We start from the raw sequence: 24,482 nt of genomic DNA, 5'->3' as shown, positions 1-24,482 counted from the left end.
TTTGTGTAAGTAGAGTTTCAAACTGGCTTTGAGAAATTGTTTTTAATATTGATATGTGAAACGAAGTTCTCACACATTCTAGTTCATGGTAAACATTACATAGCTTCTCTAGTAATACCTATATGGACCTCATATCAGTGTATCATTTACCGAAATTCCTAGAAATTTAATTGCTTTAATCGTTATATAAACATTTATTTTTAGTAGGTGCAATTGATTATATACGTTTTTGTTTTAGTATGATGGCAGCTTATGTAAGGCTGTTAATGTTAAAGCTACGAGTTACTTCAATGTTTAATTGTGTTATTGTATATCAGGTGATAGAATTCTTAAGATCCAGTTTCTCCTAGAGAAGTAGTATACATGAAATCTTCGAAGATTTGAACATTTTATTTATATTTTATCCATTTTTACGTATTAATAAATGACTGCATAAAATAGTGAAACTGGTGTTAAAAATCAATTTTGAATTATATTTGGATAGTTTTTCTAGTGGAAGATCATAGAAAATGCTAGTACCGATATCCTTGACAACCAATTTTAGCTCTAATTTGAACTTTCTTAATTGACATTTTTATAATATTAGCAAATATATGTTTAAAAGTTAAAATTCAATTATTTTAAAAATCTATGAGCTTAAATAAGGGTGTTATATAAAAGGTTTCCTCATCCTTTCCTAATTGATTTACAATATTTAATGTTAGGGATACGTAATTCACGTGTCTTTTCTGCAGGGTGACAGTGGTGGATCTTTGACTCTAAATGTCGTACAATTGGGAGTTATATCGTGGGGAGACGATATATGTGGTAATCCTGTAAGAGCTGGTGTCTACACTGAAGTTCCAAAATACTTAGATTATATCAATGATAGCATGAAAGGAAAATATAACTTGGACAATTAATAATGTTCCTCGTAGTTACATCTAAACTGTAAAAATGAAAAGCATCTTTTGTTTCCATCATGTATTATCGACCTGTTGGTTTGTATATTTGATCACGCAGGAATATACAAAAGAAAATTATACAAGTAAATAAAATGTGTTTGCAACCTTATTTCATAAAATAACATGTACTGATTTAGATCCACATGGTAGGTTAGACTCACCTCTCATATTGCTTCGGTGCTGTAAAAATATTCTAATCTAAGAAGGCAGGGTACCCCGGTGTAGCACGCCGATTGTGATAAGATTACACGGACATAGAGAACATCGGAAAACAAGAGACGCGTATTTTTCATTTCGGCCAATAAGCGCATTGAAAGGGTCAAATAGAGACATACAAGTGGGTTCAAAATTAGATTATGTGAAATATAGAGAGAACCAGAAGATATATCGGAAAAGGTCATAATATAGGCACAACAATGGGGTCGAAATGAGATTATGTGGAATATAGCGAGAACGGAAAGAGATATCGGAAAAGGTTAAATGTACGAAATACTACTCTTAATCGACGAAAATCAATGAGGTACAACGCACCCATGAGAAGAAAGCAGAACATCCTGAAATGGACCAATCACGTGTACAACATTCTCACAATGTGTTACGGAAATGTGCTAAAAGGGTCGTAAGAAGCAGTAAGAAAATAGAAACGAAAACAGAAAATACGTGTTTTTGCTTTGGGTACATACGTCGCCGTATGCGAAAGAAACGCAAATTCATCTCAATGCACGAAAATTATATGATTTTCGTTTTAGTTGGAAGACGATACCGCGGGAGGAGAGGAAATAGGCGGAGCTTAAGTTTTGTGGCTTTGTTGGCGCACTGAATTCGAGCGAAGTGGGATGAACTTCTTCCGCTACACGCACACGTACAAAGGATGACTTATCAAAGACAAAAATAATCCACAGTAGAATTTAGAATCAAGGTTTTTTTTGCAAGCTTATATTCGAATTATTATAAAGGCAAAAATAAAGGAAGAGAATAAAATTGCCAAGTCATGTAGGGCAAGTTTAATACGGACAACACTCACACTGGCATGGGACTAAAGGGTTCGATTTTCAATAGGAATACGTGTGGGTGAGAATTTATGTTAAATAGTTTGTCTATATCTTGGAGGTGAAAATTAATGATCGAATGAATACTCATTTCCTTAGAAGCGATACAAATTTAACGTATACTTATTTCTATCCATCGTGAAAAATATAGTCATATTTCTATTCTAGTAAATAAATCAATAAATATTAGATAAATAAAGCTAGACTTAACTTTTCACTATAACTTATATTATGATTCTTTTTCAAATTACACTCATTAGTATGTATGGTAATGCGTATGTAACCGAATTTTTTTTATAAAACCCATTGAGAATGTGACATTTTGGCTCAGTTCTAGAGTGTTTATCTCTGATGCGAGGGGGTCACTGGTTGGATAACCCCTGGTGTACTTGTATTTGAAGATTTCTCCAGAGTCTTCACTTTCCTCCATAAATCTTACCCACCAATTATTTCATAATCCACTTTCATTATTCATCTATTTCCTTTATTCTGAAGGGCAGCAGCGTACGACGAGAAAAAATCTGAAATTTCACTCAATTTACAGAATTAATTAAAAAAATTCAATTGAAGAAAATAGATTGAGTAGTGTTCGTACATTTATTGTTATTCAATTTTTGAAAACTTGATTGTTTTGTGCCGAATGAAAACTGTAACCTTTAATAATTCTGAATGTAAGACAAACATATTTGACATATATTAATATAATGAGCAATTTTCCTACAATATTTGTATCTGCTAACAGAATTTAATAAATGACTTCAAAGTGAAACATCATTGGAGGCTCCAAAGTCCGGAAATGATTATGTGATGCGTACGCGACGCAAAGCCAGCTTTCATGTGACATCCTTGTTGCAGAACATTAAGTCTGCCACTTCCAATAAGAAACCAAGTAGTAAAAAAGTTTTACTTTCACTGAACACATTTTATCAGTTCGAATATAACAGAGAAAAACGGCACTTAAGAGGGCACAACGATAACAATCGTTTCATCAATCGTATGTTTCTTCGTAGTCAAATTCTAATTTCAATAATACCTTCGATATTTAGACTCATTTTACAGGAAGAGCTGCCAAACAAAGCAACAAAGATCAAAGAATTGATAAAAGACTTTGACTCTACATAACTACTGAATACTCATTTTAGAAACGAAATCCTGATGAATTTGTATACTATCTGTGCAATTACTCGTACGTAACTTACTCCGGTCTGATATCAAGATACTTGTTTAACTTGCATTAAGGTAAATAGGTGCAATACCATTCTGGTAAGATACGGTACAGATAATTGTTAACATTTACACTTAAGTAGATAAATCGCGTCGTTTAGAATAATTTCATCTCTTAGGAAGAAGGAAAATACGATATGTAGACTGTTGTGCAAAGCATACTTCGTAAACTGATTCAGATTGTGGAAACCAACATGTTATCCAAACGACCACCGTTGTTTGAAACATTCCTAAAGCTAAGTTCAGATTATAAATAACCCCTCATACAACTACAAAAATAGCGTATGGTGGTAAGACGTCTCTTATAACTCTAAAAATCTTATTACATTAGCACATTTTCAGTTTGCTAGCAATACTTAAACGGGATGAACTTTTTCGTACCCCACTGGAACATGTTGTAGATCCATTGAGCCTTATCCAGAGTCTTGTGACGCGTGATTAGTCCCATACTAAAGAGTTCGACTAACGTTTGTTTCCTGCAGTAGTCATACCTTTAGTACCTCAAAACGACACTACATAAGATGGATTTTAATTATAGCTTCTCTTATTGTGCATATATGGCAAGAATACCTTTACTAATTGCTATTTTTAAATTATTACAATAATTAAAGATTTGTATTCGTGAGTTTCCGCCTGTTCCTTCTGCATTGTCCTGTTTCCAACAGCCCATTCATAATCATTTACTTTCATAATCCAAATGCTTTATTCTAAAGTGCTTAAATATCAGACGTTACACTAGAAAACTTCATTTCATGAAGCTTTAAAAGAAAACAAAATGCAGTTGAATTTATAAACCGCTTATTTTGAAAATAATACATGTAAATTTAATTAGGTTGCAGTTAAAGACAGTAAGTAAACTTGCATAACATATATTGAACCACTCGTTTACTCTTTTCCATATTACTTTCCGTGTATTCTTTTTACAGCAACACCTCATTCTATTTTCCATAAATTCTTACACAAAAGATAATACTCAAAAGATAATTACACTCTTATAAAGATTTCAAACAAAATTATCATTCTCTAGTGATGCATTTTAATCTTGACGATAGTTGTTTATTAAATTGCTTTTGTGTAAAGTATGAAGTAAAATATTTCAAAAGCATTTTACGTTGGGATAGATTAGATTAGCTACGTGTGATTTTCAAATTTAGATACACAGAAACTTAAATAAATTTTATAAATTCTACAGAAGTTAGTTTATAATCTTTTAAGAAGTAAGAGTATAGTGAACGAGACCTGGAAGACCCATATAGAGATAAATTCATAGAAGATTGTGAGTTTGAGATATGAATCTTGAAAAGGATTGGATTTTGTAGCCTGTTATGTTTGCTGACCGTTTACATTTTTTTCAGTAGCAGGATGAAAAGAAGATGATAGTTTGCTGTTTCATTGTGACGTGTGAGTATTAAGTCTTAAAGGAAAAAAACTTTGATAATCGAAACTACAAATATAAGCAGTGGCACATTACTCTCCCTGTAATAGTTTCACACTGATGAATTCACTGTAGGTGATCGATGGTGCATGAAACACTCCTTTGGCTTCAGATGGGATGTGAACCACCACTTACTTTCATATTGTCAAAGAGTCTTAATAATTTAATATCTGAAAGTAATAATGTTTGAAATATTGTAGATGTGAATTTTCACTTTTCGAAGAATAGGAAAGTTTGATTTTTCAGTTTCGGTATTTCAGTTTCATAAAAACACCATCTGTGAATGTTGTTAACGTTATAAACAGTTTGAAAGGTTTTCTGTGAATGTAAACATTTTTGTAATTTCATATTTTGTTGTTAACACAAACACATTGCATTGGACACTGTTATTTAAGTTATGTAAAATTCAGAGTGCTGACATAACGCTCAATTTTAAGAAGAATTAGTTAACTAAGATTTCTTCAGACAAATCTCGTATACACATGTAGTTATTTCACCCCAAATTTTGGAAGCCACTAGCTGCAGTTCAAGCATGTTTATTGTATAAATATTTTAGTTTCTTTCATCTTGGTTAGTCAGAATTGGAGTCAAACTTGGAACGACAAGAGAGACATCGATTTATCAACGATAGTTAGTACATTGTGAATCTTAGTCGCAGTCAGTCATCCAGATTTAAAATGAAACATTAATAAAGTTAATCAAAGAGACTGGCGTTATGTACAACAAAGGCAGCTTCACGCATCTAATGAATTACTAGCTCGGGAGAATAATGCTCCTGGAAGTAGGAACGAAATACTCAGTACTGATTGGTTGGCGTTTCTGTTTCTTGCCATGTTGCAATCAAATAGCAGAAATTAAACGCTTGTTGCTGTGAGCGTGCTAGCGCTATGTGCTAGTAAAGAATATCGCTTTTGGCGTGTGTTCAAACCCGGCCCAAGGAAAGTTTTTTTTTACATTTTTATAACACTTTAATTAAAATAAGATGAAAATAATACTCAAAAAAGTGATTTACTTACATTTGTGCAGATAAGTAGTAGTAGTAGGAGGAGGAAGAGGAGAAGTAGGAGTAGGAGTAGTAGTAGGATCAGTAGGAGTAGTAGTAGGAACGGGTTAGAAGCCCCGCAAGGTTCGTTTTGTTCCGCCTTGACGCCATGATATAATTTTTTGACCAACTTAAAACAGCTGGCTAGGATAGCGCGTAAAACAGCTGGCTAGAATAGCGCACGAAAAAGTCCTTCCGGGAGCATTCCTCTCTCAAACGGGTCGTTCTAATAGATTTCGTGATTTTGGGTCGCTGTGGTTCATTTGTAGAGCATTACCTCTGGTGTCTGGGGTCTCTGGTTCGATCCCACCTCGCGCCAAATGGACTTTGTGGTGGAAAAACACCGTGTGCGTGGGTTTTCTCGGGGTTTTCCTATTTCTTCCTAATGTTTTCATTACACCATTTCATTCATTTCTCATCACCACCGTCTTCTTTAGCGTAGCTGGCATAACTGTGGAAAATCAAACTAAAAGATTTCATTTCATTTCATTTTGGACCATCACCATCATTAACTTCAGGTATTATCAAAATTGATTATCCTGAACCGAATTGTCTCGTTTTGAAATTTTGTCTTGATGTAATATCTTACTTTGGGGCTCTCATAATTTGTACGTGAGAGATACTGGCGATCATCAGTTTTGGATTGGCGAGTACCTCTGACTTTGAAATTTTGCGCCCTGTCTTAGTATATATACTTTTTACAAGATAGCTAGAAACAAAATTCGGACAGAAATTTCCTTCCGTTGTGAAAACAAAATTGCCTATTTATCTCGTGGTTCTTTAACGTATGCTTAACTACTCATTCTTTCTTGTTCCGATTGGAGTAATATCCTGGCATGTCATATTTTGGTGCACGTCTTTAATGTTATATTGCTAATCTAAATATTAGATTTACACTGAAACAATTCTCCTCAAGGAAATAACTATTATTTCTTAACTATCCCTTTACTTAATTATGCCGCTCAGTGTACAAAAATCAGACCAAGGCGTAATGTACCAAATTCCTTTCATTTATATATATGAAGAGATTCCATGCTTCTCCTATATTTAGTGTCATATGAAAATAATAATTCAGGTATAGCTAATCTTTAAAAAAGTGTTTGAATAAGGTGTTCAAAAGAGACCTCAGACAGATTTAAAATGTGATAAATAACACTAAGAACTAATTACATATAATTCGTTTGAATTTAATACACATACATCACATAGGTCTTATTTTACTACATAATATTTACATTAAAATTATGCGCTTTGTATAATTTTCATGATGAAATCAAGGTATTTAGACACTTGGGTATAAACTCCAGGTTTACCTTTAACACCACATTCATAGCCCCAAGAAACAATTCCATACTGGACACAATTTAAAGTTAGTGGACCACCACTGTCTCCCTTAAAAGAGAAGGAAATGTTGGCATTAAAATTATAGGTATTTTACTAGTTTATAATTACTCTCTTTCCAATTACAAAATGAAAATTAATTTTGAACGTAATCAATTTCTATAATATACTGCTGTCGTGGGACTTACTTAATGGAAAGAACGTAAGGGATAACACGAAATTTCTTTTGTCATGATATTCTATTACATATATAAGAGCAATTAGTTTCAATTAGATATTAATTTCTTTAATATTTACAACATATTTCTTATATGGGAATAAATGAATACAAATTACAATTATATAACTATAGTCAAGAATAGGAATTTTACCTGTCTTGGAACAATTTAAACACACATTTTAGTTATAAATGCCTATTGCTCTATTTGTTCTAGTAGGTGAACTAAAACCAAACCCTATTGTCGCTAAGATTTCGAGTGGCAAACAGTAGTGTTTATGGCAGATTACACTTCCACTTTCACTACAGTAATAGCCACACACAGTGATAATCAATCGATGCTATTGTGGTGGGCATAATCTACCACTGCGAGCATCATAGCAGCTGAAAGAATGCAGAATCTAAAATGATTTCTTTCTTGTTGAATAATTCAAGATATCGATACTTCAGCAAGACAAATTTCCGGCAACATTTAGTCTGGAATTCCTTCTACAATTAACAATAGGTATCGCTGCTTCCTTGTGTTGCACGGTTAGCTGACACGTCATCTATCAATCAGATGTGAGGTAAGATTGACCAGGACCCTGTGTGTTACAGCCCTCTAATACGCAGTTCCAATATTTTGTGGGCTCATATATATTCTAAGTAACATTATAGCTGGCCATAAATATATGAAATGTTTTTGAACCGATGCGAAGACGTATACGATCTCTTTTTTCAGTTGAATATTTTCCACCATATTGCTTATCTCCATGTTGTTGCAAGCTTCACAAAAAGAGGTGCATGTTTCGAAACATCACGAACGAATTTTCGTAGCTGATTTCTCTAAGTATGTTTTCTTATTGTCAGTTAAGGGGAAATGTTAACGGGTAACGATTCCACGAAAATATAACGAATAACAAACAGAATATGCTTACAACACACCCGCAGGAAATCTCAAGCCTGTTGAAATTGCATTGTGCATAGATTTTTGACTTTAACTAAACCTATTTTTCTGTTTTGTAGTAATCTTTAGTCTCTGGTTCTAAGTAAGTGTAACAGTGTAAACTTCATTCAGTTCATCAGTTTAACAGTGTAAACTTCTTAAATATTTCAAACTGCATGTCTTTACGTATTCATATGTTAGATATTACAACAATATTCAATATTCAAGGGCCTTTCCAAGTGAATTAATAACTGTTTTACTATCATTGTCTTAGTGAGTTAAGCTTAACTGTTATTACAAGAATATCTATTCTGTATTAATTTCCTTTAATACAGTTTCACATCTCCTGAGTATGTGTTCCGGTTCTGCCCTTCAAATCTACATATTACTACCATATAAATTTCATCTGTCTGTTACAAAAAAACATAGGTGTGCCATAGATATTCCTGACTATCTCCTATTTCCCCCAGCAATTTTCGATGTGACTCAGCAATGGTTTGAGATCAGTATCTCACTTTTGCTTCATGGTCGTCTGATATTTGTCCCATTGGCAGGGTATATGTAAGACAGACTTCATTTTTTCCTCTTTCATCATGTACAATCACACAAAATTAATACACAATTATGTTAAACAGACAGCAGCACTATAATATGCAACTTTGTTTGTTCCCCTAACTTATGTAGTTTTTGCGTGACTTGTGTATATATTTGCAAAAGCATGCAAAATCTTTCATGATTACCCCGGGTTACCCTACTTGATAAATGCACATACACAGGCAGATGTTAAACTATAAATGATTGCAGCAATTGATTTCTAAAAGCGCATCCAACAGTGTATGATGCAGTTATTACGTTGGAACTTTGCACTTAGTAGAATCTTTTTTCGTGAAATGTGGTGTATGGTGGACAAGATTTTCAACGTACGGTAGTGTTTAATTGATTTATTCATTCTATGATTGATTGTTTCGTTGTCGATACCGATTCTGTATATACTGTAGGATAACACGTACTTTCAAAAGTGGTATATAGATCATTGTAGTGCTTTCGATACTTCTTTCTAGGATATCGAAGCCATAACCTCCAAATTGAAAGGCATGGACACTAGAAACTCCACTAGCAAGGTAGGTATGTAGTGTTTAATTGATTCAAGGAATTCCGAGAGAGAAAAAAATAGCAGTAAAATACACTATTACATCTAGGTCGTTCGATTCAAGTGACCGATGAGAATCGTGTACAGAAGCGCACGCCATTATGCAACGAGATGCATAGTGTCGTATAGCAAAAGTACGGAACGGGTTCATTTTGTTATCATGGATAAAATAGGTTTTCTGTTGAATAGCCTCCAAACGGTTTTCGTAGGCGAAATGAACACTTTTATCGGTATATGTTGTCCTACATGCAGAAAATAGAATCAATGTGGAAAACATCACGATTCTACCTTCCTGATCTGGAAATGAAAGGAGCTAATCGGCTAACAATGGAAATATCCACCATCTCGGGTCAATCCTTACAATGTGGTCCAGAGCAGGTTGGTCGACCATCTCCGAAAATTATAGAAATTGGAGTGTGATGAACCTTGTGTACAAGAAGGACAATATCATCATTCACAATGTAGTATATACAAGTATTCCTGAATGGCGCCATGTTTGTTGTCGGTAGAGTGCCAATTTTGGTATTTGCAAGCGTTTACGAAAACTACAGTTGATCAGGACGTACGAACGTTTACAGGAGAGACTGAGAGACTGATGTACACGGAGAATATAAACTTTTGCTTCTAAATAAATATGTACGATCACAAACCATTACATGAAATCACCGACTGTATTTTGGAATTGCATAAAGTAGAGGATACATAAGTTTCGTGCTGAATACCATTGCATGTGAAGAGTCTGCAGAAATATCCACAGCCATGATACTACTTGCACTGTCCAAAAATTGAAGTTTGGATTTTGATGTCATATTTGGGGCTTAATATCTCAGTAGGACAGTGCTAAAAATTGCTGGTTAGGCCACAATGTAATTATGTATGCGAATAAACTACTGCAAAAAATTATGACTGGTATTACGTGGAGAAAAATTGAGACATGGTAAAAACGCGAAGAAAGCACATGCGTGGCGTTGGTCGCAGCCCGAGAAAATTTAAATGTTTGGATATGTTTCATGCCAGATTTTAAAAAACGTGGCATGGTGTAGCAATTAAGCTCGTTTTTGCTTGGGTTCAGTTGCACAAAAGCTTGCGAGTGGCATTTGTTCTATCTTTCTAGCTCTATGATCATTACCACGTCTATATGGTAAGGGGTTATCTCTCCCTTATACCCACCACACCCATCGTCGAACTGGACCGCTGTATTAAGGTACTTAACAACGTATCAGTAAATTATCATCGAAATCTAATCCCAGTTACGGAAGTTAACATGTTCATAAGGTTGCGTTATATAGGATAGACTTGCCTTTGGCTAGCTGGGGGCTCGGCACATAGACTCCCGCTTTTTCTCGGCTTACGGCCTCGAACCTCTAAAATCAACAATTCTACCAAATTTCAAGTTTCTTTTCGTATTTCAACTATCTAAAATATAAGATTTTGTATCACAAGAAAACACCCATTTAAATAACATGAGAATTACTTCATTGCTTCTTTAGACTCCTTAAAAGCTAAAAATAATCATTTTAGGCAATTTCCGTATGGGTTAGTCCCGGAAGACCACAATCATGCCAAATTTCATCATTTCAATCCTACCAGAAGTGCCTAACCATTTTGGGATGTAGAAGAAGATATACTATATAAATAACAGGGAAGATTTCTCAGTTCTCCATAAAACCTCTGAGCGGTTGAAAATGTTCATTTTTGGTGATTTATTTAGGTAACGCTAACGGAAATGTCCACGTCCAGAGATTTGAAAGTCACCCCTAACAGTGCAGTAAGAACAAGATCGAAGCGAATGAAATCTGTGCACAGATATAGCAGATACACAGGCAAAATAAGGCAACTCATGTATCGCAAATTCATTGATGAACCGGCTAGCTGGGACACAGACACCTCCAAACTTATGGCTACGAAGTGTTAAAATTGGTAATAAAGTTACTTTAGAAGTATCTATAGTACATGGAGGTCCTTAAAGGCACAGCGTGTAGAAACAGTGCTCATCAAACAAACAAATATTTTTATTTTTTTGCCAAAATTTCTGCCGAAAGTAAAGTAGAAGGGGGATAAGTATAGTACAGTACAGTTAGGTTAGGTAAGATTCAACACATTTTCTTAAAATTATCGAGTGGAATTTCTCGTATATTCGTAAAGATCCCAACTGGAACTGGTATTGTAAGTTCATTTTCGTTTTTTTGTGCGAATTCTTTATTCCTCAAGAATAATTTTTCCGTAGAAAATAACAACCCTGATCTACTTCAGGACCTTCTGAACTACTTTCAATACCAACATTTACATTTTGTACTTATACGATAAGTTTGGAAAGGTATCTGTCCTTCCCAGCAAAATACGAAACACATCGTCCCTTATTTTACATCTACCACTGTATATACAAGGTGGCCAGAAAGTCCCTTAACATCTTCATAGTGCTTCAGAACGCTTTCTGGTCGACTTGCAGGATGAACGCATCAGTGATAAAGCATACTTCTGCACATATTGCGTTTCGGGTTGGTGGACGACCAGAGCAAGAGGCATGGAAAACACTTTTCAGGCGAAAAGCTTTCTTCTCCCACATGACTAAAATCTGACGATTTGGTGGCTCCTTGCCGAACTTTTTACGAAAATTATCCATCACCTGCGGGCATATTGTATTTTCGTTCATGGATCCACCCACTTGACATTAAGCGCTCCTCTAAAGTGAAGTCACTGGCATCTGCCTTGTCATTCACCAAACACGCAAAGACGAAACAATGAACTGGTCAACACACAGACTTATTCTCCTCCCTTCACGAGTAGTCACGTGGCAGTTACGTGACAATCACGCAGTACTTCAGATGAGGTCCACTGTTGCCATATAAATGATCAGACTGGGAGATTCAAATCTTAAATATCTTATTGTTACACACATTTACTTCGGGTGTATGATATTTTCTGACCATGTATATGAGCAAGTTAATTCCCTTCCCTTTAAATTTATGCTAAAATGAATTGTTTTATTATTAAAATTTTTAATTATTAATTTCTGTTGATATTTATGCCATAATTAATTCGTAGTGAGAAAAAATATTTCATCGACAGAGAATCATGTTAAATTAAAGCCAATTAAGCTTTGGTATTTTCCATAGCAAATTTCTTCCATAAATAATAAATCAAGGCATTTTTTAAAAGTGTAAATTATTATTCTTAAAATTCCATACTTATCATTATATCTTAGTAGCTGCGTCGTTAATATTAAATACCAACTTAATTTTATTTATATTAAGGTGGATCACCATCCGGAAGTTAGTACGTATTTTAGCTCATTCTCTTAACTACTGTGCAATGAAACGTTACGTATTATAAATAATGTAGTATAAGATAGAGTTATGCTTCAACTACAACACAAGACACTGATTCATTTGATTTTGTCTTCTCATATCTTAAATGGTAACAAATAAAAGAAAATATTCGATTCGTTTTACAATGTGCACACAAGATGGCACTTGCTGTAAGATCTTGCTAGAAGTGCCCACTTTTATGATATGTTTATTTGTATGTGCATAGTATTCTAAAGTAACGATCTTATTATGAAATAGATATATTGTTTGATCGTTTTTCGTGTTGTATTTCACATTTTATTTAAATGTTAATTTACGTTTAAGGAAATAGGTTTTGAGAAGAAACTTGCGCAGAACACCATAATGCGTTGATGCCAAATTTGTAAGTTTACTGTGGTAGTCACAATAAGAAAATTCCTAGATTCTAGCGTTGCAGTTCAGGAAGCAGAACTTAGCTGTGAATTGCGGTAAGGGTCGAAAACTAATTTCTGCAGTAAGTATCCAAACAGGATTCCATGATTACTTTCTTTATTATCTGGCATCAGTAAACATTTGACACTATCTGGCAACGCCACTCAGTTTAAGTAGTGTTTAGCATAGCACCGAGAACACCTAGTGATCCACCTTAAACTAGTATTTGTTTCCTTTCTTTCTCAAACCATCAATGGTTACAACGGTTATGAAGCAGCACTTTAGCCAAGTCCTCTACGTAAGTAATTTGTGGAGAAGCCAAATATTGAATTAGGTAGGAAAAAAAATTCACAGCTATACTGTAACCAATGACACAGACATCTGCCGGTCCAAATGTAGAACTTTGGAATAGTCTTAATTGCATGCCATTCGTAGCACTAAATATAATTAAAATAAGTCACACATGATAAAATAAAATAAAATTCTCAGAGTGAAGAAGTATCAAAGTATATAGAAGATTATTGGTACCAAAGATTAGAAAAGTGAGTTTGAAAACTCTTGAATGTGGATAATTGCACTGTCCCCTTTTTCTTACATATGATAAATTTTATGGTACCGTTTGTGGTATGTTTTCACAAGCCAACTTAGCTGTGTAATAACGATAAAAACTCGTATATTTTCTCCCAAATAAATGAAACATTCAAATGAAACAATAAACATAGAACAAACTCCATGTATCAACTCAGCACTGCTCAAATTGCAACTAGAATCACAAAATGCAGTGAACAGAATATATAAAATCGATTACCTTTTAATGGCAGAAAAATATAAACGTAAGCGGATCATTATAGACTGTTATTATTAGTATTTTCAAATGTATACTTACACCACAAGAATCCTTTCCACCTTCAGGAGACATGGCACACAATTCATTCTCCCTTAAATCCTTTGGATATAGTCGTTTGCACTCGTCTTTATTGATAGTAGGAACTTGGACTTGAAGGAGAGTAATTGAGGGCATATTATGCTATGAAGGAAAAGTGATGCAATATTTTATTTAACATAAAATTGTTTTCTACTCAAGTATATTTAATAACATACTTTTTAGTTATGGATATACTTCACCATATAGAAGTTCTATTAGTTTCGTGGGAATGAAACGTTGAACCAGAACCAGGTTTGTTAGTTTCATAAGCAAATAAATGAAAGTTAGCATATCTGGCTAATCAACATACTCGCCGTTTGCAACCAAGAACTTTGGCCATCGATCAGGCAATTACTGTATTATTTTGCAAAATAAGTTTGAAGTTTGTGATGCGTAGAACTTCTCAGTTGCACATTGCAACGCTCGATCATCAGAAGCCATCAGTGATTTGGAAACCTTCCCGAACGTTAATCACGAACAACGCATTGTCCTGAACGTTTGCTATTATCATAGCATTTTCATTTGTCATCTGAAATCACAATCCGATGCAACAAACTTTTCTGGTTATTCCTTACACTCTGAGAACTTCTCACTTTCAAAGACAATTGTTGTTGGTCGCTGTCAAATGATATGGCACCTATGAGTACAACGTTTTCTTCTTACCCATTTGCCTGGAGCTATCAAATGAGGAGGTACGATCTATGCATAACATCTATGAAATGGCATGCAAACTATGTAGCTAACCTACTTGTTCTGCTGACGTATACAGAGCTTCTAACGTTATAAGCGTGACCTTAGTTCAACCCTAGGATGTATAACTGTGGAGAATTTTCAACTCCAAGTCACAGTGGACATTTAATTCACGTTTATCTACTACTGAAATTTGACATCGTGCTCAATTTCTAAAAAAGTAAACTAGACACGCTTTATTTTAGAAGAATACTAATACCATTCCCTGCCACAGAAAATGTAAAATAAGATTCTGACGAAAGATAATATTCTAATTTCACTCTCTGGGTACTAGATTTTATTAAAGTTGTAATGAAACGTGTTCTTAAAGTTAGGGAAAATTTACCCTCTGCTTATGACCGATGTAAATCAAAATCAAAATTCTTCTTCGGGAGACCAGAAGAAAACATACACTCTAGCCTTTCATGTGAGTGGTCTTAGGACTGATTGCCGCTCAGGACACGGTGGAAATATGTAACAGCTTTTCTAGCTACCGATTCCGAATGAACATGGTACTAGGTTTCGCTCAATCACACCAGGCAAATACCGGGATAATACTTAGCACAAAGGTCCCAGGCCGCATCCCTCCATCCCCATTCCTCTCCGTTTTCAGACCGGGAAATAATTTCGTTACGTAGTTCCTCATAGACATAGACTGAAAGTATTTGAGAACAGGATCCTGAGAAGAATATTCGGACCCAAGAGGAACGAGAATGGGGAATGGCGGAAGCTTCATAACGAGGAACTACATAGTTTATACGGTTTACCCAACATTGTTAGGGTCGTCAAGTCTAGGAGGCTTAGGTGGGCAGGTCATGTAACTAGAATGGAAGAAAGTAGAAACGCTTTCAAAGTCTTGACTGGTAGACCCATAGGAAAACGACCATTAGGAAGACCTAGGCGCAGATGGGAGGATAATATTAAGATGGATCTCGCAGAGATAGGAATACAAAGTAGAAACTGGATCCAACTACCTAAGGATGGAAGTCAGTGGAGAGCTTTTGTGAACGCGGCATTGAACCTCCGGGTTCCATAGGCCTAAGAGTTAGTTTTTAGTTAGTTCCTCATACGTAAGGGCCAAGGGACGTAATTTCTCATACATAACTATCTTAAGGCCATATTTTCCGATAATGTCCAGAAATATGAGCAAACAAATAATAAATAGGAAGAAACCTTAAGGGATGTTAGACGGAAATCAGATATTTTTTCTTGTTATACTTAACATATATTCATTTGATAGAGAAGCTTAATTTTCCGTAGCTCAGAAATTTGAATTTTAGTTCCTTATTATATGAGGGCTCTATGTCACGCATACTTAGTCTAGATAAATTACTAAATTAAATTGCACAGGAAATGTAAGTTGTGTTCTCAACGTGTGAAAATAAAATAAAGAATATCATATATAGCTGGCACTCCAACATGGTACAGAAGACTAATTGTGTTTCAGATAGAACATAGTCAAGGGTATGGGGGTATTGATTGATATGTTGGTAGCAGTAGGATTTATAAAAGTCTATCGCATTGTTGCTGGTCAATGGAATAATCGTACTCATAACTAATCTCAGATAAGGCTTTTGGCGGTTGATGATGAAGTTGCTATAACACTACTAGAACATAGCTAGATGAATTTTTCACTCTCCAGCTCTGGAATCCTCTCTAGTTGTATCAATGGCAAGATGTCTTCTGCTTGATTCTAGATATACTTCCTAGTTTGGTTATTACAGGAAAAGAGCTTTATTCTCTGACTCGGCAACAATTAAGTATGGAAATTTATTTCCTAGTTTTAAAAATGTTTTGCGTGTGAAATATCATATGTATGTGTTTGTGATTCCTTGCTTATAATAAATGTGTGTTGTTGACCAGAAGCACCAATGAATTCTAAAATTTGTTACCACAATGAAATTGAGAATATTTTACAAATTGACTTAAATGTTTCAATGAATAAATATTTCCCTTAAAGATATTTTATCATCTTACACTAGAATAATTGCTATTAGGTTTTACTAATTTCGCTTATAATTAATGTTTTAATAATTTCTCAATTTCTGAATAATTTCAAACTCAACACACACTATTTGTTACAAAATTCGGAAAATATTTCTGAGTTTCCCCCAGTGACTAAAAGAACTAAATTAATTCCTTCAAAACTGACCAATGTCGGATTCAAAACGTAACTGTGTTGAGAACCTGTGGAACCATAGACAATATTGCATACAAGAAGCTATTGTGAAACATATTTCCTAAAGTTTGTGAGAATAAATTCAGACCTAATTATAAATTTATTTGAATGCCATTGGGTTTGTAAGAAATCTTCACACAACATATTGTATCAACATTGAATATTGTTTATGAAAATTATCTTGAAACTATTAATCAGTCATAGGGAGAAGAGGGTTATTTCACTCCTTCATTGTGTACTGACTTTAACGTCTTGCATTTAACTAATTTCATCCTCTAATGACATGAATATGTTTCTCACTTCAAACATAATTTACACTATGTATTTAAAATTTGGACAGTGTTTACGAAGTTATAACGAGAGAGATGTGTAAAATTGAGTTCTTTAGTTCTGAGTTTCAAACAATTGGAAGCATTTCGAAATCGAACACTTTTCTACGAAAATTTTTATAGAACATATATATTCTAAAATTGTGAGTGTATATTTTTTCTCATTTTAAACAGATTTCAACCTCATGAGTGAGAAATTCTCGAACGAAATATTCATCGTACTGCATGAGAATCAAATAATATTTCTGCATGTCATTCTGGAACTTTTGGTAAATCAGAGGGAGGTTTACTGTCCCTCGTTTTCTACTTTCGCTGATTGTGAAAACTTTGAACCATACAACTAATAGGACTGAAAATAAAATATGAATAACATAAACCATATAAGTACGTATGACAAGTAAAAGTCCTTGCACATTATGCAAATGTGCAAACATTGAGCAACATTGTACCTGTACTATTTCGCTGTTTCTCTACTAGAGATACAAACCAATCAAAACCAAATAAGATTCAGATGTGTACTTCAATTTATATAAAGAAACAAATTTAATAATTAGAGATAATAAATTAAGTTCTATGTTACCTCAGTATTTCCCCATCCAGTAACGGTAACACTTGTTCCATCAGGTAACTCTTCATTAGGTGAAGGAAGTTCCACAGGTTGTACTAAACAATTGAAAACAAGTGATTCTGAAAGCTAAAGTTATATAACAGCTTGTTATTATTTGCACTGTTCTATTCATACTATTTATTAATTCATTATCGAATATACCTTTTGCCAATTGAACATGATAATATTAGGTGAATGGAATATCAAGTTATTATTGATATGATTGCAATAAGCAATTGACACATGATAAAAAGTCTACTAAGCGTGAATAATTTTGTTTCTTTATTGACTTTAACTTTGAAAATGATAGATGAAGATATATTGGAGGCTAATATAAAGTATAAAATAGACAAAATAAATTTATTTGACACACTTTAAAATGTGTATATAATATCTCTATATGAGATATTTAATGAAAACTTGGAATATTTTTCGTTTACTAATTAATTTCTCAACTTATACTCATATTTAATAGCAAAAATTCGAAAATATGACCACAATATACTTCCCAGGTCAATAGATCCTTTTGTCATGTATTTTCTGATCAATCTATACTATTGTGTCTTGTCAAGATATTATAATACAATAGGAATTAATAGATTAATTACGTACATTGCCGATCTTTCGTGAAAAAATAATTGGAAATAACTGTAAGTTGATTGATAGACCTCTGTCGTTGAAAGTATTATTATGTGAATAATTTCGAAGTGAATTGCTTATGAGGAATCATGTCTTTGTATACTTGTGATTGAAAATCGATCCTTAAGGTGACTGAATACATTCCCATTCCTTACGTAATCTAACTAAATCGAGGTAGTTTGAGATGAGATCTTTAAACAATAGCATTGTTTATATAATTCATAATATGATCAGGGACAGTGGCCTGGAATATGGGTCATTGCATAAAATAATTCAATTCACTAGAGTTATTCCTTACTTACTTCCAAACCTTACATCTTATTTAAATACAGCTTTACAGCTAATTACAGCTTTTCTCTGTACAACCCTTCAATGTAGTCTCCAGTGTCGTACTGGTGCTGTCAGAGCTAGGCGGAGATGGAAACTTAGAGGGATGCCTTATGATTAAAAAATTTATAAACATTTTGACTTTTGAAATGACTTTTTAATTGGTTTACCACCAGTCGTTCTTTCAGAAAAAATGTTCTGGTGGGCACTCTTAATATTCTTTGGGACACTCCTGGTAATATTGTATTTATTATTATATTATAGATGTATTATTTTGGTGCCCTCCGGGGAGAGTGCCCACAAAATCATGTCTGGAAGAAACACTGTTTACAGCATTAAGCATAGATAGTTACACATAAAATGATTAGGACGAAATACCGTAAATGTTGCATAGTACAGAATAATATTATAATCACAGCCAACAAAAATGTGAATGTACGATAGATAAATTAGCAGTAGCCTACATATTCCAGCATAAACAGAAGAAAAAAAGTACCATGTAGGTACAATTGTATGATTATATTAAATTTCATAGCATGGATAACCTTTTAAGATCTCCAATTAAGTTTTTTGCTATTTCGTTTCCGATAACATTGTAATCTACAGGAATTTTCCGGACATATTAAGAAGCATTAAATTTTCCAGCAGACTTTGCTCCAAAAGTAACCTCAATTTTGATTTAATGATCTTCAACTTAGAAAATAAGCATTCAGACGTTACCAGGTTAGTTGGGAGGATCATACCATATTTGTACACACAATATAAATTGCTAGAAGTGCTTTCAGTCACCTCATTCAAGAGTGTAAGCGCAGTGTATACAGCCCTGGGTTCTAGTGATCCAGATCTTCCGTTTTGTTTTCAACCCCTTCATTTCCAGAATCAGCTGGACACTGAACCACATCGAAGTCACTAGTAGAAGCACACTCAGATTCTAGATGTAATCTTTGTAATGAATCGCAAATTGTTTGAGTTCGCGTAACAGGCTTTCTTTACACACGCCTGTATTTTCTGCTAATGTTTTCAGGACTTCCTATGGTAATCCAACTCTCTGTATTTGTTCAAATCTCTTTGGCCCAAACAGGCACAAACTTTATATTAAATTTTCACCTGGAATAAACCTTTCCTTAGCACTTGTAAAAGCGGTGTTACAAATCCTGTAGGTTTCTACTTGGAACTTCTTCCACTGGTCTTTTTCAGAACCTAACCTAACGTAACCTGCTACAGGCTCTGCACTGAGAAAAAAATTGCCTCGCCGACCTCGGACCGTAATAACGTCGGAAAATGTGGTGCGTGTAGAATGTCCATCCACCAATCTTCAAAACGTTCAGCGCTTAAACAGGTCGGCCAGGCGATTTTTATTCACAGTTCAGAATCTGTTCCTCTAAAATGTCATATCCAAACTTGATTTTTTATAAAAGATCCGAAACAGAATCATGTTTGCCAAGACGGAACCGTAGCAATCACAGAACCAATATACTCTTTCACAACAGACGCACGATGCTCAAAATGGCACGCACACCGCTATCGATCGATATTCCTCCGCCACCGTATCCCCACCAACTCACACAGCACCCTCTCCAAATAGGAGGTCTTTTTGCCGGACCCTGTATAATGTACAGTATTGTTAGCAATAATAATAACAAACTTACCTGAAGGAACCTGAGAAATATATCATTAAGGTAAACAACTGTCGAAGCTGCCTTTGCATAGAGGGTATTGTTCCGAGGTGCTGTTCCCCTTCCCTCCATTGCCTCTAAGTAAACTTAACAGCCAAGTTAACGAACTACCATATTTACGTGAATTCATGGTAGTTCTAGTATATAAATAGGTTCACATATTCTTAGTGACGCTTTTAGCCTCAACGGCACCAGAAAAAAAGTGGGGAGAACTTACGTGTATAAACTAGGGATAACCATACCACACAAGTAAAAGACACTGATTTCTTAGCAACTATTTGGTTGTTGATTATTTAAAGTTAATTATGAAGTAACAATGATCTTAAACGGTATAGAGATGTTTGACTAATAAAATTTTTCATTTTAGTATCTCTAATTTTTAATTTAAATAAATTTTATGGTTAATATACAGCATAGTTTTGGTATGTGTAAGCTGTATTCAGAAATCCACTTTTTGTAATTAGTTATAATCCATTGTAATTAGGTAAAATAGGAGAAGAAATTATTGTTTTAAAATTTTTTTATAAACATGTCTTGACCTCAAGGAAATGATAGCCAAAAAGCTCACACTTTGTGGAAGAGGCTTCTCCCTAGCTCCCTGAAATTTCGAAAAAGTCCAGACTAAAAAGTTGTATCTTGCGTATAAAACAAGCTATACCTATGATTTGTGTTTTTAAATATAGGGAATTATTTTTTTGTATATATTTATTACATTAGGTTTAAGCTTATATCTGAAATAGTTTTCCTGTAAAAACATATGAAGTTTCTTTTTTTTTAAAAAAAGTCCGATTTTTTCGTAAACAATTACAGGTAAGAAGATGCGGTTTGATGCATGTATATAGGTCATCCTAATGCACATTTGTTTCAGTCTCCAGAAAACCGCTGATGAGTAAGGAGCTATAAGTGAGCGGCGTTGGATGTAGTTGTAGGCAAAAGTACTGGAAAACTTGAGCAACTCTTTTCCATTTAATTTTGTGTCAGTCATGGACAGTGTGATCACCGCTAGTATTTTCGTACTAGATCTAGTACATTTTATAATATTTTAGTGTTCTAGTACGTTCGCCAACAAATCTAGTGCTTTTCTCCTCCTCTTCTTTTCTCATAATTACAGTTGGAAGAGAAAAAGGAATCTCATGAAAATTTGGCAATGTGCAAAAATTTCACTGTTCCTGGTAATTTTTTTCTGTCTTCTGTTTTTCAACAGTGGTATTTATAAGAGTGGGACATAGGTGTCATCCGGTCGCCTCCTCCAACGGGAAGGAATTCTGGCAGTGGTTACGGATTCCGTCAGGATTTTTAGTTTGTTGTTGTAAAATCAAAATGAGGAGGATGTATGTGGTTTGCACGGTTTGTATCGAATTTTGACTATAATAAATTAAAGTTGGGGTTCTTTCAAGAATATGGGGTTACTTCCCCACTCACAAGGGAGGGAGAGGTACCGGAAACCCTCTAATAAAATATTAATATCGTAAAATGTTATAAATTTGGTGAAATAGGAGCAGATAAAATTTTAGTACTGTTTTCCCAGATATAGTACTTTCTTTCTGCGTGGGTTAGTACGAAATATTTTTGCTGGTGATCACACTGCTTCTTCTTGCAAAAACAAGTCTTCACCAGAGCAGTTTTAATCAAAAAGCGTTTTTTACGACGAATCCTTTTTGTTGCAAAATCAGCTTCCACCCTGAGATCGTTGTAAAATCAGCACGATTGTTAAATTTCGATTTCATCCCATTCTCTGTTAAAATTTTCCGAAAATACTTTAATGTTTCCATGCAGGTGAGAAAATTTCTAACTGAGTGACCTTAAATTTGTTGCTAATGTTTGGACCATTTTCCACCCCTTAAATAGTCCATCGTTGGGAACAGTTGATAATTCGAAGATAATGTTGTAAACTCAAATAGCTTTATGTAAAGAGCTTCTGTCATCAGAGTTTCGATTTCAACCATTTGTCTCGTAAACTTCTTGCTCAGGCTGTATTTCCATCAAAGTCACTGGATGTACTTATTCTCTACAGTACACTGACCGCACTTATTGATATCATAAACAGAATCTTTGTTCTTACAGAACACGGCTTAGGACCACCCCTGTAGATTTTCTCATGGGTATTTTGGCCCACTCCCTAAATTTTGACAGGGGTACATAGGACCACCTCCCTTAAATTTTGGAAATTACCAAATCTAAAAATTTGATATGGTAGCCTAGGACCATGGTATGTACCTCGACAAGTTTTAAGGGGTCCATCTCGTTCCCTTATATGGGAAGAAATTGCCACATAGTTAAATATTGGAGGTTGTTTTACCCAATTTATCCCCTTTAATGAGGTCTTATTATCTTATATGGTTATATGAACATTTATAGGGGTCCATTCTCTTACATAAAACATAGGTACACCCCTTTAAAAATTTGGGAGGTGTACCTTGGCCTACCCCCTAAAATTTTAAAATTGACAAATTTAAATATCTGGCGTAATAGTCTAAGAACCTAATATGTATCACTATAAATTTGGGTGGTCTTCCTCGTTCCCTTTCATGGGTAAAACATTGCCAAAATATAAAAGTAAGCAATAGGTTGTATCAGGTGTTCGGTTTTGGCCCAATTTATCCCCTTTAATGAGGTCTTATTACCTTATATGGTTATATGGGCATATATAGGGGTCCATTCTCTTACATAAGAGATACGTATATTGATGCACCCCTTTAAAAATTTGAGAGGGGTATATTGGTCCACCCTTTAAATTTTGGAAATTGCCAAACTTAAAATTTTGGTATAATAGTGTAGGACGCTAATATGTATACTATAAATTTGCAACGTCCATTTCGTTCCCTTTACGGTGAAAAATTGCCAAAAATCAAATTTTAGAGGTTATTGACCCATTTTCATTCCCTTTGATAAGGTTTTATTACCTTATATGGTTATATGGACATATACAAAGGTCTATTATCTTTTTTTAGATACGGGTGTATTGAAAATTTTTTAGGGTATACATAGGCTTAGTCGTTAAAGTTTATAAATTGCAAACTTGGTATAATAGTACACGGCCCTTACAAATATCATTATAAATTTCGTTCTCTTTCATGGGTAAAAATTGTCAAAAGTGTAAATTTTGGAAGCAATTGAACCCTCTTTGATAAGGTTGGATGTGTACAGGGATTCATTTCCTTTATACTTTGATGCTCACTTTCTAAAATTTGTTGGGAACATAGGACCATTTCTTTAATTTGGGAATTACCAAATAATAAAATTCGCTAAACGTTCTCTGGGAACCATTGTAAACGTTGCTGTCTATTTTGCTCCCTCTTATGGCCAAATAATCAAATATCAGTGGTTATTGATCTTTCCTATCTTTGATACGTCTTCATTTTTAAATGAGTACAGGATTTATTACTTTTTCATAAGACATAGATATATTTCTGCAGCAATCTTAAATTTTGGGAGGGGTACATTTCTCATTGTCAAATTAATAATTGGTAATTGTTCTTAGAATATGAATATAAAAATTGGGCGGTTCAGCTTATCTCATTCTTTGGGTAAATCATGGTCAAATATTAGTATGGTCTTGGTCAGTTATTGAACTATGATGGGACTTTATTATCTTATAGGACTACAGGACATTGGTTTTGATTGTTCCTTGTTATGGACCAAAATAATAACGTAAGCAATTCGTTTTATCACATGGAAGGTGTTATTGACTTTGATAAGGTATGAATATATGGTAGTGTACAATTCCTTTAATGCTATTTTTCAAAATTTGTTGTGGCACTTCTTAAGTTTTGGAGTTATCAAACAATACGCTTTAAGACCACAGCTGGTTCTGCTTATTCATGTTCTAAGGTGTACAATTGCTGGTTGTTATTGACCTTATTGAGACCTAACTACAACATATAATTATATGGTTAATTCTGAGACTTAGGTATATTGAGAGACGTATGTAGGACCATTCTTAAAATTTGAGATTTGTGATAAACAACATTTTAGTATGAGGTGCAAAGTTTGAATGATGTGCTTAACGTTCAAAACTCTGTTGA

General features: G+C 34.3%; 2 protein-coding genes across 3 annotated transcripts in view; one reads left to right on the top strand and one right to left on the bottom strand.

Moving 5' to 3' along the window:
• The window catches only part of LOC145666972 (chymotrypsin-2-like), a 405,304-nt gene that overhangs the window by 237,275 nt on the left and 143,547 nt on the right, over positions 1–24,482 (top strand). The gene's annotated exons all lie outside the window — the stretch shown is intronic.
• Positions 6,910–24,482, bottom strand: part of LOC145666976 (trypsin-1-like) — an 88,702-nt gene continuing 71,129 nt past the window's right edge. For both annotated transcript variants that reach the window (XM_081734647.1, XM_081734639.1), the window contains exons 5-7: positions 17,789–17,902; positions 13,933–14,073; positions 6,910–7,086 (exon numbers count right to left, since the gene is read on the bottom strand). In XM_081734647.1, the coding sequence (XP_081590773.1) occupies positions 6,937–7,086; positions 13,933–14,073; positions 17,789–17,902 (405 nt within the window). In that variant the 3' untranslated portion in view covers positions 6,910–6,936. The remainder of the gene's footprint in view (positions 7,087–13,932; positions 14,074–17,788; positions 17,903–24,482) is intronic.

Source organism: Thermobia domestica, chromosome 1 (genome assembly GCF_964235325.1).
Source record: "Thermobia domestica chromosome 1, izTheDome1.hap1.1, whole genome shotgun sequence".
In the NCBI taxonomy this organism is placed as follows: domain Eukaryota; kingdom Metazoa; phylum Arthropoda; class Insecta; order Zygentoma; family Lepismatidae; genus Thermobia; species Thermobia domestica.
The sequence above is the reverse complement of the archived record's forward strand: the minus strand, read 5'-3'. Positions and strand labels throughout refer to the sequence as shown.